The sequence below is a fragment of the Oncorhynchus tshawytscha genome, linkage group LG25, assembly GCF_018296145.1.
Source record: "Oncorhynchus tshawytscha isolate Ot180627B linkage group LG25, Otsh_v2.0, whole genome shotgun sequence".
Lineage (NCBI taxonomy): Eukaryota > Metazoa > Chordata > Actinopteri > Salmoniformes > Salmonidae > Oncorhynchus > Oncorhynchus tshawytscha.
The window spans coordinates 15,820,413-15,838,301 of NC_056453.1; the positions used below are offsets into that span (position 1 = coordinate 15,820,413).

At 42.5% G+C, this 17,889-nt stretch overlaps 1 protein-coding gene across 4 annotated transcripts; it reads right to left on the reverse strand.

Moving 5' to 3' along the window:
* Positions 1-926: 926 nt before the first annotated feature.
* On the reverse strand, positions 927-16,601 carry LOC112224770 (protein quaking-B). Of its 4 annotated transcripts, XM_042306018.1 has the most exons (9): positions 16,347-16,601; positions 16,082-16,250; positions 13,238-13,389; positions 10,669-10,785; positions 8,082-8,225; positions 5,259-5,346; positions 4,548-4,844; positions 4,167-4,241; positions 927-2,254 (listed from the first exon to the last, which is right to left on the reverse strand). In XM_042306018.1, the coding sequence occupies exons 2-9, from the start codon at positions 16,227-16,229 to the stop codon at positions 2,232-2,234; spliced, it is 1,044 nt and encodes a 347-aa protein (XP_042161952.1). In that variant the 5' UTR covers positions 16,230-16,250; positions 16,347-16,601; the 3' UTR covers positions 927-2,231. The 4 variants fall into 4 exon arrangements, 3 of the variants coding, with proteins under 3 accessions (XP_042161952.1, XP_042161951.1, XP_042161953.1); XR_006079924.1 differs by having other exon boundaries at positions 4,167-4,445; positions 16,082-16,600; XM_042306017.1 differs by having other exon boundaries at positions 16,082-16,601.
* Between the last annotated feature and the right edge of the window lie 1,288 nt (positions 16,602-17,889).

Genomic DNA, 17,889 nt, shown 5'->3' on the forward strand with positions numbered 1-17,889 from the left:
AGCAGTATTTTTTAAGTCTATATATGGTATTTGTGCTTGGGTGTAGCTCTGTCAGTGCAGTCTTGTGTGTGTATATATATATATATATATATTGTATATAGCAAGAGAGAGAAAGACAGAGAGAGTGTACAGCAGTTAAAATATGACACATTCCTGTAGTTAACCGTTGAATGAGAGAGATAATGTAGGTTCGGGAGAGCCACAGTGCTCCAGTATAATTCGCTCAGCAGATGTGTGTGCATATTTTTGTGTGTGGGTAGGTATGAGTGAGTGTGTAAGGGTAGGATGCACAATTGATTTGCTTCAGACTGTTGGAGTTGGAGAGAGACAGAGAGGAGGGTGACCAAGTGTATGTCTAGTGTATTGTATTTCTAAGGAATTTAAGTGCATTCCAAAAGGTATCTGCAGTGTTTAAGATTAGTATGCAGAAAGGAAGCTCACTGGAAACTTTAGAAGCTTCAGAGAAACAGCGACAAAGTTTGTTAGTTTTTTTTTTACAACTACCAGTTTAATCATGTTTTTGTTTCTCAGTACAAAGAGTTATTGTTGTTTTATTACCAGTTTTTATAAAGTTAAACATCAACAACACACTTTTTTAATTCTCAGATTCACACAGTTTATGTTTTAAAGAAACCAAGGCAGAGGCAGATATGAGTAGAGAGGTTAACGGTACAGGACTGGTCAGTTAATACAAAGAGTAGATTAATATACAGTACTACAGTTAATAACGACTCTCGACATAGAGAAGGCCCAGAAGGTAAGCAACACTGAGATGAATTTGATAGACAACAATTTTCCAGAATACCTCAAGGTTTCCAGTATATCAGAACTTGAAAAACTCTCCGGACACTTGGTGAATGGCACGTTGGTTGGGGGCAAAGTTTGCTCTTATATTGAATCAGATAAATCTCCATAGTAAGGCATACTGTTCTTTCCAGAAAACATAATTTAATGTTATTTCTCACATACAAAAAATGTCATATAAAAATACATTATAAACAGATGTTTTGTCTTGAATGAGATGGTTTGTGTGGAGTAAAAACAACCGCTTGGCCAAGAGGAGAGTTAGGAGCTCAGGTATGTAACGCACATATCTAATAACACAACACTATACAATAGGGTGTGTTCTCCAGGCAGACACACAAGTATACACGTCATTTCCCCCCCAAAAGAAAAGAAAACACACAAAACTAACACTGTTCTGAGGAGGTCCTACTATACTAACGGAAGAAACTGACCAGTTTTGGCACTTCATTCTAAATCCAAAAGACATATGTAGGGCTTATGGGAAACCACAACATTGAGTTGGTTCCTTTATAATACACCACATCTCTTTCACTTTTGTTGAGACATGTTTCATGGAGAATATAAACCCATCATAAAAAAAGGCTGCTCTGGTCTGTGACATATCTCTCTATTGGAATAAATAAAGGCACTTTGTTCTCCAGATAATACTGTATTGGTAAAGCAAACGCTATGGTTGAGACTCTTCGCTCTGTAGCACCCGGAGAAGTGTGATCGTACCCGTTAGATAGACTCAGGTCACTGTAGAAAGGCAGGCATGGTGGAAAAGCCTAGTCTTAGAGAGGACATCGTGTGAAACTGGTGTGACATATTAAACCAGATCTGAGTAACATTTTGTGTGACGGTAACCTAACGTAGCAGGCGTGGAAAAAAACACTTAGTGGGTCGGCAGAAACCGGAAGCATCCGTTTTTGTAGGCTTTGCCTCTTCTCTGCTCACCCTCCACCCCGAAAAATGAGATGCTTCCGGTTTCTCTAGACCCCCGCTGAGGGTTTGAGAACAGGGACAGTCAGACTAGCTTATTGGGCATGAATATGTTATGATCATACATATATCTGTTATTATTATTTTATTATTATAATACTATAGCTTCCAATCGACTCAATGCAGGGCAAGGTATAGAGATTGGTTATCTGACCCGTGCAGAGAGCATGGCTGGGGTTTGGTTGGGGTGGGTTGTGATTGGGTGGTTTTGATGTAGTGGTTCCTATAGAAGGAGCACATGGCTTGAAAGTGTGGTGTTTGGGTGGGCATGGCTGGTGACTGGGTCCTGATTGGGTCCTGAAGGGTCACTACCATGGCGCTGGTCTCTGGTTGGTTTGGCAGAGGTGACTCCTGGGGGGTTGGGGGGGGCGTGGCTGTTGTCCAGAGCATGGCAACGAGCAAGCCACAGGCGGAGATGGGCGGGTCATCAGTGGGTACAGAGGTCAAGGGTTAGTCGCTGTGGCAGCTGGGGAGGGGGGAGGGGGGGTTAGGAGACAGACGGACAGACACAAAGAAATTAAGGAAACAAAAAGACACATAGAAAAAGATAGAAAGAGATTAGTGTCAGCTAGTGGTGTCAGATTTACTGCAGTCACACACACACAGTGTGAACATACATAACACCTTCATAAACACTACATAGGCATTTATAAGTCAATGGCTGCAAGTTGACGTAAGGTCTGGCATATGCAGTAAGTGACACAATGTGAGATGCCAACTAGCGACTGCTGACATAGGCAGTTATGAATGCTTGTGTATTGTTAATGAAGGCATTATAAAGGTGCCCTTTGTAGAACGTATGAGCACTGCTACAGTGAGGCTAGCTGCACTACAGACAGAGAAACCATGGAGACAAGGTATGGTTTCGTGGCAGGGTGTGAGAATGTCACTGACATCTAAAGCTGTTTTGACGAACGCAGTGTTTCTCAACCCAGTCTATGGGGGCCACCAGTAGTTTCACATCATCTAGTCAACTAATAATCAATACCTCGACGGAATAGATCAGGTATGTGAAGCGGCTGGTGGGTCCTGAGGGGTGGCTTAAACACAGTTTAATGGTTAGCAGCAGTCAGGGTGTATGTTATGGTGTCTTGACAGAGAAGACCAAATGCAATGAGGACCAATTAATTGATTAAAAATGATCTGGTATGGTCTCCAGACTGCTGTTAAGCATTAGAGATGTAATCCGCTAGAGAAGCAGAGAGGCCTGCAGTTACCGAGAGCCATGAGATGTTAAGAGATGTGGTTTTAGAAGGAATTAATTAAGAACATATATTTTTTTTTACAGATATTTTCTAATAATAATAACTTTTAGACATTTATTTATTTTTAATTTTTTTGTCTGTTTTTTTTTTTAAATATCAAACATTGGTTCTCTACGTTTGCAAAATAAATACAAGCGAGAGCTTCGCGCCTGTAGTGTAAACTCTAAAGAAAACATCCCCAAGAATGCAACAACACGTCCTGCTCATAGCTTAAAATGATATTCATAATTTTTTTTACAATCACACAAGTAAACTCTATTTTCCAAGCACATAAGCAACAACTACAATAATCTCCAAAGAATAGGGCAAGCATAATGATATGACAATGGAATGTCTTTTCGAAATGATATCTAATGTCAACCCATCCCTAACCCACAAAGGTCCAGTAATCCTTACTTTACACTCCATATCTCCGAATGCAGATTTCAGTAGTATAGGGTCATGCACTGTATAAGGTTGTATGGATACTGGTTATAAGAAGGCTGCTTCAGCTTCAAGTACTGTGTGTCTCTGATCCATAATATACAAAACAATCATTAGAAAACCATATCAATAAACAAAAGAGTAGATCAAAAAAGTAGTGTTGACTTTTACAAAATCAAATCAAAGGAATGGTGTAATTTAAGACGGTATAAAAGAGATGACCCTGCTTGTCTCTTAGGTTGAACAGTTGTGAAACAACCGGCAAAGAGGGGGAGGGGGGAAGAGAGCGAGAGATAAATAGTATTTGAAGAGAACTCTAAATCAAGAGAGTCACAAGGTCACAGTCACATGGAGGAACGGTCCAATCTAAAAGCAGGGGACAACCTCACATGCCTTCCTCTATCTGACAGAGGGGCTATGAGCGCCCTGGAATATTCACCCCTGGAACGGACTCGTCCATTCCGAACACTACCCTCTCTCTGCTCTGTGACAGACTGTTGTTTGACTTTAACACACAGCTCACTGTTTGACCTTCCCCTCACATTCTGGTCTCATACCCCTCTTAGCAGGCGGCACACAGGTCAACTAACAGACACACACATGAACACACACACTGGCGCACACGCACGCACACACAAAATCACTCACAAATGCGTATCCCCACTCACACTGTCTAGTGATCTAACTGACCTCTGTCGGTGTTCACTACTCTTTGGTAAGGATGGACCCTCATATTGTGGCGTTGCACCTTAGCCGTCATCGCTCCTGCTCACCACGCAACCACATTACCAAAACACCAAAACACAGGGGGTTAACAGTGACATCATCAAACAGTTACATTAAGAAGACAGTCAAGAGGCCCATCCCAGATAGGTGTATGTATGTATGTATGTGTGTGTGTGTGTGTGTGTCTGAGGTCCATATGTAGGAGGGAGTTTATCTCTCAGCCTTTGGTTTGGAAAGCCATACCTGGAGACAGAGAGAGAAATACAACCGGGTTACAACACAACAACACAACCCTCATTCCCAAATGAACTTGATCTGTGTGTGTGTGCGTGCGTGTGTGTTTACCTAATACTCCACTAGTGTCCATGGGGTATTCTAGTATAGATGGGGTTAGGGTGTAGGGGGAATATTCGTAGGGAGTGTAGAAGAATCCTCCTGATTCAGGTGATTGCTGCATCAGTCCTGCATGCTGATTGGCTCCTTGCATGAGGGCCTGCTGACTCTGGATCTGACGAATCAGGTGAGGCATGAGATTGGGCTGCTGAACAGGGGCGGGGTTTCTCATAGCCTGCTGCATAACAGGGGAGGGACTGGAGATGAGCCGAGGCTGCTGAGAGGAGGCTAGGGAGAAAGCCATAGTGGCTGCTCGCACCCACACACACACGCACACACACACCCACACACACACACGTAAACACGCAGAGAGAGAGAGAGAAACAAATAGAAAATCATTACTAGTTGGAAACAAGAACATCAAAAAGCCCCACCAACAGTTTCAGGACAGGCACTTTCTACACTATTAGGGGGAAAAATGCTATCTAGAACCTAAAAGGATTCTTCGGCGAACCATTTGAAAAAACATTTTTGGTTCCAGGTAAAACCCCTTTTGGTTCCATGTAGAACCATTTTGGGTTCCATAAAGAACCCTTTTGGGTTCCATGTAGAACCCTTTCCACAGGGGGTTCTACCTGGAACCAAAAAGGGTTATCCTATGGAGACAGCCGAAGAACCCTTTTGAAACCCTTTTTTCTAAGAGTGTAACGGTGTCATCCTTACGTTGCTTGATGTTGGCGTCTCTGTAGGTTCCATTGAGAATGGCCAGCTCCATCAACTGCATCTTCTTTAGACTGTCCTCTCCTTCAGCCTACACACATGCCCGCACACGCACACACACACACAGGACATTTAATATCCGTCTAGTTGGCTGAAGGTTGGATTACGTTACACTCTGGTGAACAGATTGTGAGTGGTGTAGGCCTGAAGCTGTACAGCTAGACCAGCAAGGTTAAACTAACAGGTATCATTAATCCCCACCCCCACTCTCAGGTCTTCTGGGTTAACTTTATGTGCTGTTACTAGTATACATTGGTAAAAAATATATATATATATATATATTCTCGAGGTCTTGTCTTATAATCAGGTGAATGAGAATTGCCAGGGGAAGTAATCAACATTTTAAAATGAATATATTTGGTAGATAGTTGTAAATTATTTTTGCCCTACCCACAGTTAACTTTAACATAGCCTATTAGCTACAAAGGTAACTCCCAAAACATTTAGATATTTTTGCCGACCCCCTGCGGTACCTCCACCGACCCCAGTTTGAATTTCCCTGCTATAAGTCAATGCAGTGCGATTTGAGAGTTTGGGTGAAAGTTCACAACTACTTTATTCAATGTTGAATTCGGGAGTGAGAGCAACATTCTTAGCAATTTTCTGTCTGTGGTGTGGGGGCATTGGGTAGGTGGCTAAGAGAATGTGAGAATTGTTGAGGGACGCATGGAAAGAGGTGATGTGAGAAAAGAGAAAGAGAACAAGGAGGAGGGAATGAATTGAGTGTGAGAGAGGAGTGAAAGGAGTGATAGAGTGAAGAGAAAGAGTGAACAGTCTCTCCATTCATCCCCTCCTCCTTTCACAACACGCATTACCATGGAGACGCCTTTATAGATGCTGCCTGGCGAATTACACACACACAAACACAGACACACACACATCCCACTGGGCACAGACATCAGTTTGACGTTTAGTTTTGATTTACATTTGGTTGAGTTGTCAACTATTGGGAATTAAACGTGAAATCAACAAAACATTTCACCATGTCATGGGATTTAGGTTAAAGTGGGGTGAAAAAAAACACGGAATGACCTTATGTTGATTACTTCTTGCAAATGCAATTCATTTTCCACGCTGATTCCACGTCACCACATAGATTTTTGGGGTTGAAATGAAGTGGACACAATGTTGATTCAACCAGTTTTTGCCCAGTGGGACATACTGTGTACAATATACAGTGGAAGACGGAAGTTTACATACATCTTAGCCAAATACATTTAAACTCCGTTTCACAATTCCTGACATTTAATCCTCGTAAAAATTCCCTGTCTTAGGTCAGTTAGGATCACCACTTTATTTTAAGAATGTGAAATGTCAGAACAGTAGTAGAGGGAATGATATATTTCAACTTTTATTTCTTTCAACACATTCCCAGTGGGTCATAAGTTTACATACACTCAATTAGTATTTGGTAGCGTTGCCTTTAAAATGGTTTAACTTGGGTCAAACGTTTCAGATAGCCTTCCACAAGCTTCCCACAATATGTTGGGGGAATTTTGGCCCATTCCTTCTGACAGAGCTGGTGTAACTGAGTCAGGTTTGTAGGCCTCGTTGCTCGCACACGCTTTTTAAGTTCTGCCCACAAATGTTCTATAGGATTGAGGTAAGGGCTTTGTGATGGCCACTCCAATACCTTGACTTTGTTGTCCTTAAGCCATTTTGCCACAACTTTGGAAGTATGCTTGGGGTCATTGTCCATTTGGAAGACCCATTTGCCACCAAGCTTTAACTTCCTGACTGATGTCTTGAGATGTTGCTTCAATATATCCACATGATTTTCCTGCCTCATGATGCCATCTATTTTGTCAAGTGCACCAGCTCCTCCTGCAGCAAAGCACCCTCACAACATGATGCTGCCACCCCCGTGCCTCATGGTTGGGATGGTGTTCTTCACCTTTTTCCTCCAAACATAACGATGGTCATCATGGCCAAACAGTTATTTTTTTGTTTCATCAGACCAGAAGACATTTCTCCAAAAAGTACGATCTTTGTTCCCATGTGCAGTTGCAAACCGTAGTCTTTTTTATGGTGGTTTTGGAGGAGTGGCTTCTTCCTTGCTGAGCAGCCTTTCAGGTTATGTCTATATAGGACTCATTTTACTGTGGATGTAGATACTTTTGTACCTGTTTCCTCCAGCATCTTCACAAGGTCCTTTGCTATTGTTCTTGGATTGATTTGCACTTTTTGCATCAAAGTACGTTCATCTCTATTAGACAGAACGCGTCTCCTTCCTGAGTGGTATGACGGCTGCGTGGTGCTAAGGATGAACCAGACTTGTGGAGGTCTACAATTTGTTTTCTGAGGTCTTAGCTGATTTATTTTGATTTTCCCATGATGTCAAGCAAAGAGGCACTGAGTTTGATGGTAGGCCTTGAAATACACCCACAGGTACACCTCCAATTGACTCAAATTATGTAAATTAGCCTATCAGAAGCTTTTAAAGCAATGACATAATATTATGGAATTTTCCAAGCTGTTTAAAGGCACAGTCAACTTAGTGTATGTGATACAGTGAATTATAAGCGAAATAATCTGCCTGTAAACAATTGTTGGAAAAATTACTTGTGTTCTACACAAAGTAGATGTCCTAACCGACTTGCCAAAACTACAGTTTGTTAACAAGAAAATTGTGGAGTGGTTGAAAAAAATAGTTTTAATGACTCCAACCTAAGTGTATGTAAACTTCCGACTTCAACTGTATATACATACACACACACAAACACACACTCACACACATAATTATAGCATGAATCTCACGGTACTCACGGCTGGTACGAGTAGTTTCTTGACCTCTACGGTGGCTCTTTGTAGTTTGATCTGAGCTCTGTTGTGTGTGTCTTCCACTGTGATGAGTACATGGAGTTCCTCACTCAGATGTTCCCAGTTAGGTTTCCCTCTGTTCAGCTCCTCCTGATACACATTCAAAACAATAATATTCCCTGAAGACCGTCCACATTGACTTCAGTTCTGTAACAACACGGCAGCCATTTTACTGTAAGTGAATAATCCCCACTCGTGGAGAAGGTCAGAATGTCTACTCACTCTTTATACTTCTTTTGACTAATTTCCTCTTTCTTTCTTTCTTTCTTTCTTTCTTTCTTTCTTTCTTTCTTTCTTTCTTTCTTTCTTTCTTTCTTTCTTTCTTTCTTTCTTTCTTTCTTTCTTTCTTTCTTTCTTTCTTTCTGTCTGTCTGTCTGTCTGTCTGTCTGTCTGTCTGTCTGTCTGTCTGTCTGTCTGAGGTGTGGGATGGGTGTATTCTCATGAGAGGTAGATGGAATGTCTGATGATATGCTCCACCTGCCGTTAGCTACTCCACTGGAAGTCTGACAACCTGGCCAGAACCAAAGAACCAAAACCAGTGGAGAAACAGACGGAGAAACAGACGGAGAAACAGACGGACCCAGCTCTTTTCAACTCTACTCCACTTAGAATGTAGTGCCAAAATAAATACACCATACTATGTGTGTGTGTGTGTGTGCATAGGTGCATGCGTGCGTGCATGTGAGGCCTGGCAGGCAACCCAGCGGTTAAGAGTGTTGGACTAGTAACTGATAGGTTGCTGGTTCAAATCCCTGAGCCGACTCGGTCCAAAATCGGTCGATGTGCAATTGAGCAATGCACTTAACCCTAATTGCTCCTGTAAGTCGCTTTGGATAAGAATGTCTGTTAAAATGTGTGGTGTGTGAGCCAATGATGTGCAGTAGGCAGGGTAGGTCTATGATTATGTCATAAACAAAAGCTGTTATGGAAAGCCAAATAAATCATATAAAAGAAAATTGTCATTCATTTTTTTGTTATCTAATGCTTTTTCTCAATGATTCTGGTGGTTTTTATTCTCAGAATCTAAACATTTGATAAAACTGTATCAAAACCTCAGGAAAGGCACCAGGGTATGCATGCCTTCATTTCCAACCATTCAAACGCGTTACTGACTCCAGTCGCTGTTGATTACCCTTGTTGTGCAGGTATGCCTGGGGTAAGCCCTGCACATTTGGGTGTCTACATTCTTTTGTGCTCCCATCCGTTGAACTGAACAAAGACAGCTAGCCAGCAAAAACAACATGACAAATGGACACTATACTGCACCTCAAACAATTGTCAAGTTGGATTTCCAAGGAAAACTTTGTACAATTCAGAGAGAGGCTTTTTGACTTTCATCAAAGGAAGAGATGGAAAATCATCAGATCGGGACAACGACACGCTGCTGATGGCCTCTGGATATGATACCTGGTTGTCAAAAGGCTTCAACCGGCTTTCTGCTGATGCTCTAAGTAGAGATCTTCAGCTAAACTGATGCATTCCTTCTGCAGAATAAAATAATGGCCATGGGGTTCTGCTGTGCACATATCAGCGCCTCAATGAAAGTTGTGGATGCTCAGAGACAAGTGTTAGACCACCAAGAAGCTCATCCTGAAGGACAGACGAATGGACTTCATTTAAAATATGCATTTTTCCTTTGCAATTTGCGGGTTAGGCTACTGTTGAATGAACATGAGAATAGACAACATCAATTTGATTTATCAAGCTAGAATTTTGTTTTGATGGGACACTTTTTTCATGTTTGGAACTGCATTTTTCAGTAATTTAATTTCAGATATGGACAATTTCATTAGAACCTTATTTATTATACACTGATTATACCGAACACCTTTCTAATATTGAGTTGCACCCCCATTTTGATCGCAGAACAGCCTCAATTTATCGGGGCATTGACTCTACAAGGTGTTGAAAGCGTTCCACAGGGATGCTGGCCCATGTTGACTTCAATGCTTCCCACAGTTGTGTCAAGTTGGCTGGATGTCCTTTGGGTGGTGGACCATTCTTGAAACACATGGGAACCTTTTGAGCGTGAAAAACCCAGCAGCATTGCAGTTCTTGACACAAACCGGTGAGCCTGGCACCTACTACCATATCCCGTTCAAATGCACTTCAATCTGTTGCCTTGCCCATTCACCCTCTAAATGGCACACATACTGTACACAATCCAAGTCTCAATTGTCTCAAGGCTTAAAAGTGCCACCTATCAGTTGTAACTGTGGATGCTACATCAGTGTATGGCTGAGCGGAGTTGAGCAGCGTGTCATTTTGCCGGATGATATGAAATATGCCCCCATCGGAGGCTATCGCTTGTGTATCTTAGCTACATTGGTATTTACATTTGTTGAAAATTGTCGGTCAATTTCGGTTAGTAGCCTATGTCAATCTGGTTGTTTAAGCTATCTGTTGTACTGTGTGGTGAAGCTGGGCTTCATCCGTGTTTATTTGTGAGTAAATCTGGCTTTGATAATAGCCAGTGCCTATCCAGCCACAGACCTCACGTCATTGGTGTGAGCGTGTGATGGTGGGCACGTACCTTCTTTTTGTCTCTCATGGATCCTTTCCCTCGTACCATGATCTTACAGCCTGTCTCTGCCTCCAGCTGTTTGGCTGTCAGACCCCTCGGACCCAGGATCCTACCTACAAAGTTAAACTACACACACACACACACACACACACACACACACACACACACACACACACACACACACACACACACACACACACACACAAATATTTTAAGAATAGGTAGGACCAGGAGTTGGTGGCTAGCAATGAAATACTCCTGGCAGTGATTGGTAACTTGTAGTCAACTAGCTAAGTAATACTCCTGGCAGTGGTTGGTAACTTGTAGTCAACTAGCTAAGTAATACTCCTGGCAGTGGTTGGTAACTTGTAGTCAACTAGCTAAGTAATACTCCTGGCAGTGGTTGGTAACTTGTAGTCTACTAGCTAAGTAATACTCCTGGCCGTGGTTGGTAACTTGTAGTCTACTAGCTAAGTAATACTCCTGGCAGTGGTTGGTAACTTGTAGTCTACTAGCTAAGTAATACTCCTGGCAGTGGTTGGTAACTTGTAGTCTACTAGCTAAGTAATACTCCTGGCAGTGGTTGGTAACTTGTAGTCTACTAGCTAAGTAATACTCCTGGCAGTGGTTGGTAACTTGTAGTCTACTAGCTAAGTAATACTCCTGGCCGTGGTTGGTAACTTGTAGTCTACTAGCTAAGTAATACTCCTGGCCGTGGTTGGTAACTTGTAGTCAACTAGCTAAGTAATACTGGTTGGTAACCTGGCAGTGGTTGGTAACTTGTAGTCTACTAGCTAAGTAATACTCCTGGCCGTGGTTGGTAACTTGTAGTCTACTAGCTAAGTAATACTCCTGGCCGTGGTTGGTAACTTGTAGTCTACTAGCTAAGTAATACTCCTGGCCGTGGTTGGTAACTTGTGGTCAACTAGCTAAGTAATACTCCTGGCCGTGGTTGGTAACTTGTAGTCTACTAGCTAAGTAATACTCCTGGCCGTGGTTGGTAACTTGTAGTCTACTAGCTAAGTAATACTCCTGGCCGTGGTTGGTAACTTGTGGTCAACTAGCTAAGTAATACTCCTGGCCGTGGTTGGTAACTTGTGGTCAACTAGCTAAGTAATACTCCTGGCCGTGGTTGGTAACTTGTAGTCTACTAGCTAAGTAATACTCCTGGCCGTGGTTGGTAACTTGTGGTCAACTAGCTAAGTAATACTCCTGGCCGTGGTTGGTAACTTGTTCATACTAGCTAAGTAATAAGACATTTAATATTAAAAGGAATACTCTCCCAGCACGAAAAAATCAACTGAAGCCTGTACGCAAGCATGCTAGTGTGTGTGTGTGTTTGTGTGTGTGTGTGTGTGTGTGTGTGAAAAAATCAACTGTGTGTGTGTGTGTGTGTGTGTGTGTGTGTGTGTGTGTGTGTGTGTGTGTGTGTGTGGTGTGTGTGTGGTGTGTGTGTGTGTGTGTGTGTGTGTGTGTTGTTGGTCAGTTTGGAGTGTCTATTGTCCATGAAATCACAAACAACGGACTCACTCCAAAGTATGTATGAATTTGGTATAGTGACATGTATTTATAGGAGGGCTGGAGAAAAATCCTGCACGTCCATTCACTCTCCAGGAGGAAAGCTGGCCACAACTGATTTAGTGAGCGCTGCTGCAATATCCTGTTGAACCCAGGATGGCACATGCAGAGGGATTTCTTATCTTTTTGCATTATGCAATCTTCATGTTAATATTTCATTTCTGTTCTTATTGTGCATATGTGTGTGTGTGTGTGTGTGTGTGTGTGTGTGCGTGCGTGCGTGCGCGAGAGAGAGAGTGAGTCAGGAATAGGTCATTGTGTGTGTTGGCTGGTGGTGAGGCTGGACACTTTAACCTTATCTGTCACTGGAGCTGAGAGATGAATAAGACAGCTGCCCCTCTAGCTCTCACCCTCTTTCCCATCTCTCTCCATTTGTCTTTCCCTCTGTCTCTCTACCTTTCACACCCTTGTGTCTTGTCTGTTTTTTGTTTCTCTGACCCCCCCACTTCTATATGGGTGTCAACGCATTCTCTTCATTCCTAAAGAACTTTAACACACCCGCACGCACACCCGCACGCACACACACACACACACTAGAGAGAGGAGCTATTCTGTATTTTTAGCCCTGATCTCATCTGTTCCATCGTCTTGTGTGAGTTTGTGTGCATGCTTCTGCATGTGCCTGTGTGTTTGTCTGTATGTGTGTGCACGGGCGCACGCGCATTATCCAGGGTTACACTGCCATTTTATCATGTGAATGAAGAGAAGCTTCTGTCATCACCTCTATCTGATGTCCTCTGCCATACATTCTAACCCCCTTTTATAAGGGCTGGGAGCTTAGAAAGCAGCCCTTCCCCCTATATTGCTACCCCATCTGTGTTAACAAATCTGAAAGGACCAGACAGGAGTATCAACATGGCAATGGCTCTACCTTACCCTCCAACGGGCTGGAAGATTCTGTTGTTATGGAAAGGGTTTGATTTCGGTATTCATTTTCTGTCACTCTGGATAGACACTACAATAAAGTCTACAAAGGGTGAAAAAAGGTTTGTCCACTCACGTCGGGGTACTCTTTGACGGGCACGTAGAGCTTCTCCTGCAGCTGAGCCACTGGACCAATCCCATTAGGCAGCTCCTCAGAGTTCCGCCCCTCGGCGGCCACACCTCCATTCATCGAGTCGTTATACATGTCCTTGCGCACTCTACCTATCTCTGAGTGAGGGAGAAAGAGAGAGAGAAACAGATCCTTTAGAACACTAGGCCCAATAACAAAATAAAGATAGTGTGTGTTTGTTTAAAGCTGTCTGGCTCAGACTTCCAATAATGTTGCATGATGCATTACTAACAACATATAATAGCCAACCACTCACACACACACACACACACACACACACACACACACACACACACACACACACACACCACACTGACTAACCTGTGAAATAACCATGACCTGATGGAAGCAGAGTGATAACTAAGTGTGACCATAGTAATAATAAATGGTACAGTTAATTATGTAAACCTATAATCACAACAGCTTTAAGCCTCTAATAACACACCTGACCTCACATGTAAACCTGATTATTACACAGACACCTGACACTACACGTACACCACACACACACACCGTGGATGATGTGTCTTGGATGAGACAGCCACAGTAGTAAACCTGACACAATATGAATAATGTGGCTGTAGGACAGAAAGATAGACAGTGCGTGCATGAGTGTGAAAGTATGTGCATGTTTGACCATGGTCCAGTCTATAAATACAGACAGCTCTAGATAGTGTAATGGCAGGTTGAAGTGTTGAGATAAATCCTAGCTCAAATAACTCCCCCTCTCTTCTCTCTTAGTACCTTTCTTCTCTATTTTTTAATCCCCCTCTGCTTTCCCTTTGTCAAAAACAACACCATGACCATTGTTACCCTGATCGATAATTCCACATAACATCTTATTGTTTGTTTCCATGTTGTTTGTCTTGTTTGGGGTGTGTTTGGTTGTTGCGGTAGTGTTCCTCTTGAAATACTACAATCAATAAATGAATCAATCGACCACACAAACAGGTGTGTGTGTTGAAATTGTAAATATTGTGAATTTGTATGATTGTGTGCAAGGCTCCCTTGAAAAAGAGGCCTTAGTCTCAATGGGATTTTCTGTTTAAATACATTTTTTAAATACACATTATCAGTTTACAGGCTCTGCATGGTGTTCAACTTGACTAAGTCTGTGTGGCTTTGTGTTGAAATACATACAGTCTCTGCACGCCCTCCCCAGTCAAATATTTTATTATATATTTTATTTATTATATTATCCCATTGGCCGTGTACTGAACCTCGTGCCTGGCCCGGGATGGGGTGCCACATTCACACCCCTCGCACATTAGGTCACCGGCCTAACAACTGTCCATTTGTTCACAGCACTCACTGCCTGGTGTGTGTATTATTGTGTGTGTGTGCGCAAGCATGTGTGTGTGTATCTCACTGTACACTGTAAAAAACAAAATTAAAATGTTTGTTTAAATCTTAAATCTTCCCTGTCAAGTTGTCCAGTGACACATTTTCCTAAAGGAAACTCTGAAATGGCATATTGTTTTTATGAAGATTGTAGAATATTCACATTAAAATCTGTCGGCAATTGGATGGAAGCCTAGCTGGTGCGCTAGTTCAGTGTCACTTTGACTTTGTCTGCACATCATTGTTCACCAGTAGCCCCAAACATCTCAAGAATAAGCTACCAGCCAAACAGGCTTGTAAGAATTGTACTTAATTAAACACCCTCTCAAATTCATCTGGAAGTTGAGCATTTTTTAATTTCCATCTCTGTAATGTGACTGTATCTATGCAATCATATGTGTATTTATGTTTCTTTTTTTAAAGGGACCGCAATGGAAATAAGTCCCTTTATTGTGGACTTTATTGTGCAATCCCGGTCACGTTTAAAAATAGTTTTTTTACTGACAAATAAAGTAAATCAATCTAAACTGTGCAGCGGGCCAATTGATGAATGGAAAGAGATCTGTTCCAAAACACCAAAAAGTTTAATGATATTCAGAGGTTGTCAAACCAAGCCTTCTATACTGGGTAAGCCTACAAGTTAGGGAGGGATGTAATTTTGGTATTTTATTAGGATTTCCATTAGCTGTTGCAAAAGCAGCAGCTATTCTTCCTGGTGTCCACACAAAACATGAGACAATACAGAACATTAATAGACAAGAACAGCTCAAGGACAGAACTACATGTACATCCATTTAAAAATGACACACGTAGCCTACATATCAATACATACACACAAACTATCTAACGTTTGTTGAGCTTGACGCAGTCTATTTATTGTGGTGTTAACACAAACCATGATATTGAAGTGCCCGAAGTTGGTATGCTTTGGTTTGGTTGTGTGGTTGGTCGTGTGGTGCATTGGCACAGAAACCTGTTAGTGGAAAATTTGTTGCATATTTTATAGAATTATAAAATATGTAAATATGTAATGAAACAGGCAGGGAGAGTGAGCTTGTCTGGGGTGGTCGGCGAACCCCCCAAACTTAAAATCTTGCATAGCCTTTTTTAGTTTTGATGCCCAACTAATAACTTGTAGTTGAATGAACATATGAGACGAGCTGAGCAAACACATCATTTTAAATTGACATACTTTTTTTGCATATGTTGAATCAAGTTGGAGCTAAATTTGGGCCAATATTTTGTTTTTAGTTCAGGTAACACTTGGATCGAAAAGTTGAGTAAACAAAAAAAGGCTGTAGAACTAGTTACATAACAATAATAGTTTTTTTTTTTTTACAGTGTAGCCTATACCATGCAATATAATTGAGATATCCACCAACTAACTTTATACCTAAGCTACCATGTCTTTTGTAAATCTAAAAATATGTATTGAGCCTACACACTTACCTTCTTCTAGGAGCCGCTCCAGGTGTGTGAAGATGCCAGTGAAGTTGGGCAGAGAGCTCATCACCTTCCGGTCCGTCATCAACTGCATCAGGTAGTCCGGGCTGGGCCTTGGTCTTTCCCGGACCTGCTCACTCATCTCCCCGACCATGGTCACTCTCACAACTCAAGTCTATAAAATCAAGGCGCGACGCTCTGCAATAAAAGTGATGTCCAAAATGCTGCCTCGAGCCCCAGCCTCCGATTTTGTGATGAGTTTGTCACTTACCGCTCTGAGTATTCTGCAGTCCCGGGGTCATGCGCTAAAAAGATGGGAAAGAAATAACGAGAGAGGCTTGGAAATAGTTTTTTAAAACTCCGCTCAGTTGATTAGGCCTATACTCGCAAAAGTTAGTTGGTGAAACTCGTGTCCGCTGTTTCTTTAAGCGAGTTCCCTTCTTCACCGTTTCACAGTCAGATAGAAGTGCCCTAGTGCCTTTTCACGCTCTCTCAGGGTCGGTTCACTTGTTTTCTCCCCTTCACTCCTACTCGCTCATGTCCGGTGTGTGTCGGTATTCAGACCCTGTCATATGACCAAACATCACACTGAAAGAGGGAGTGGGAGAGAGAGACCGAAATGGGGTAGTGGGTGGACCCAGAGCGCGCTGTGTGTCCCCGAAGATTCGATTCAGGTGAGAGGGCATGATGTCTCCCCTCTTTCTCTCCTCACACACGCACACACGCACATACACACTTAGAGGATGAACTGTTCTAGATGACAATGTCAACAATGCTATTTGTCCAGTTGCACTCAGTTATGCACACCTGTTCTACCTTCAGTTGCTGTCTGTCACTTGGGGATCTCTGAAAGTGTGTGGCATGCAGGTGGTCTCTGTCTTTTTTCTTTATCTCTCTGTCTCACACACACACACACACACACACACACACACACACACACTTTCTTTGAATAAAATGCTAAATTAATGTATACTTTGGATAATAATGCCTTGTAATTGGCGCGTGTGTGTGTGTGTGTGTGTGTTCTGACTCTGTAGACTAGCTGTTCTGACTCTAGTCTTTATCCGCCACAGCTGTCTCACACTGTCATTCCTCTGTACACTCCAACACAGATATGCAGCAGACAGAATATTCATCAAAAGACACAAACTCACACACATACACACCACACACAGAGAAAGAATAGTAATCTCAGAGTGAGCTCCCATCTCACCCCACCATTTCTCTCCCCCCTTTCTTTCCCTTCTCCTCCCCCATCTCAACCCACCAGGCACCGCATGTCATTCCTGCTAACAATCAGACGTGTGTAGTTAACCTTCAAGACAACGACTGTCTTATACGTCTGATGGGGTAGGGGACAATGTGTGTGTGTGTGTGTGTGTGCGCGCATGTTTGTGTGCCTGTGTGTTATTGGATGATGGCGTTGGTCCAGCCTGGTATGGTATGGTGGGTATTCAGAGCGGAGGTAGGACATTGTCCTCTCATGGCCCAACCAATACCACCTCTCACCAGGACACAAGACACTGACTAGCTACTGAAACATACTCACAGCAGAGAGAGAGAGAGAGTTCAGAATTTTTTTTGTCAGTAGTATCTGTGTCTTTGATGAAGTGAACGTTAGGCATTTGAACCCAGAGATTTGGGTTAGAGGTCAAACTATGACATCACTGAACAAAGGACAAAAATCCAAGGAAATACCAGAGGAGAGTGCCATCTAGTGTTTCCCAATGTAACTGCTGTAAAATGGCAGGATGAGAGGGGGGAGCAGAGTAAACGGCTTCAAGCTGCTTGCTTAGCAAGACCATATTGGTGCA

Excerpts from the sequence above, each read along its gene's own strand:
- LOC112224770 (XM_042306018.1), bottom strand. The coding sequence starts at position 16,229 with ATGGTCGGGGAGATGAGTGAGCAGGTCCGGGAAAGACCAAGGCCCAGC. Across the intron at positions 10,786-13,237 it reads CCGTCAAAGAGTACCCCGAC|TTTAACTTTGTAGGTAGGAT; the intron begins GTGAGTGGACAA and ends GTGTGTGTGTAG. Across the intron at positions 2,255-4,166 it reads AGTAGTGAACACCGACAGAG|CTGCCACAGCGACTAACCCT; the intron begins GTCAGTTAGATC and ends CCCCCTCCCCAG.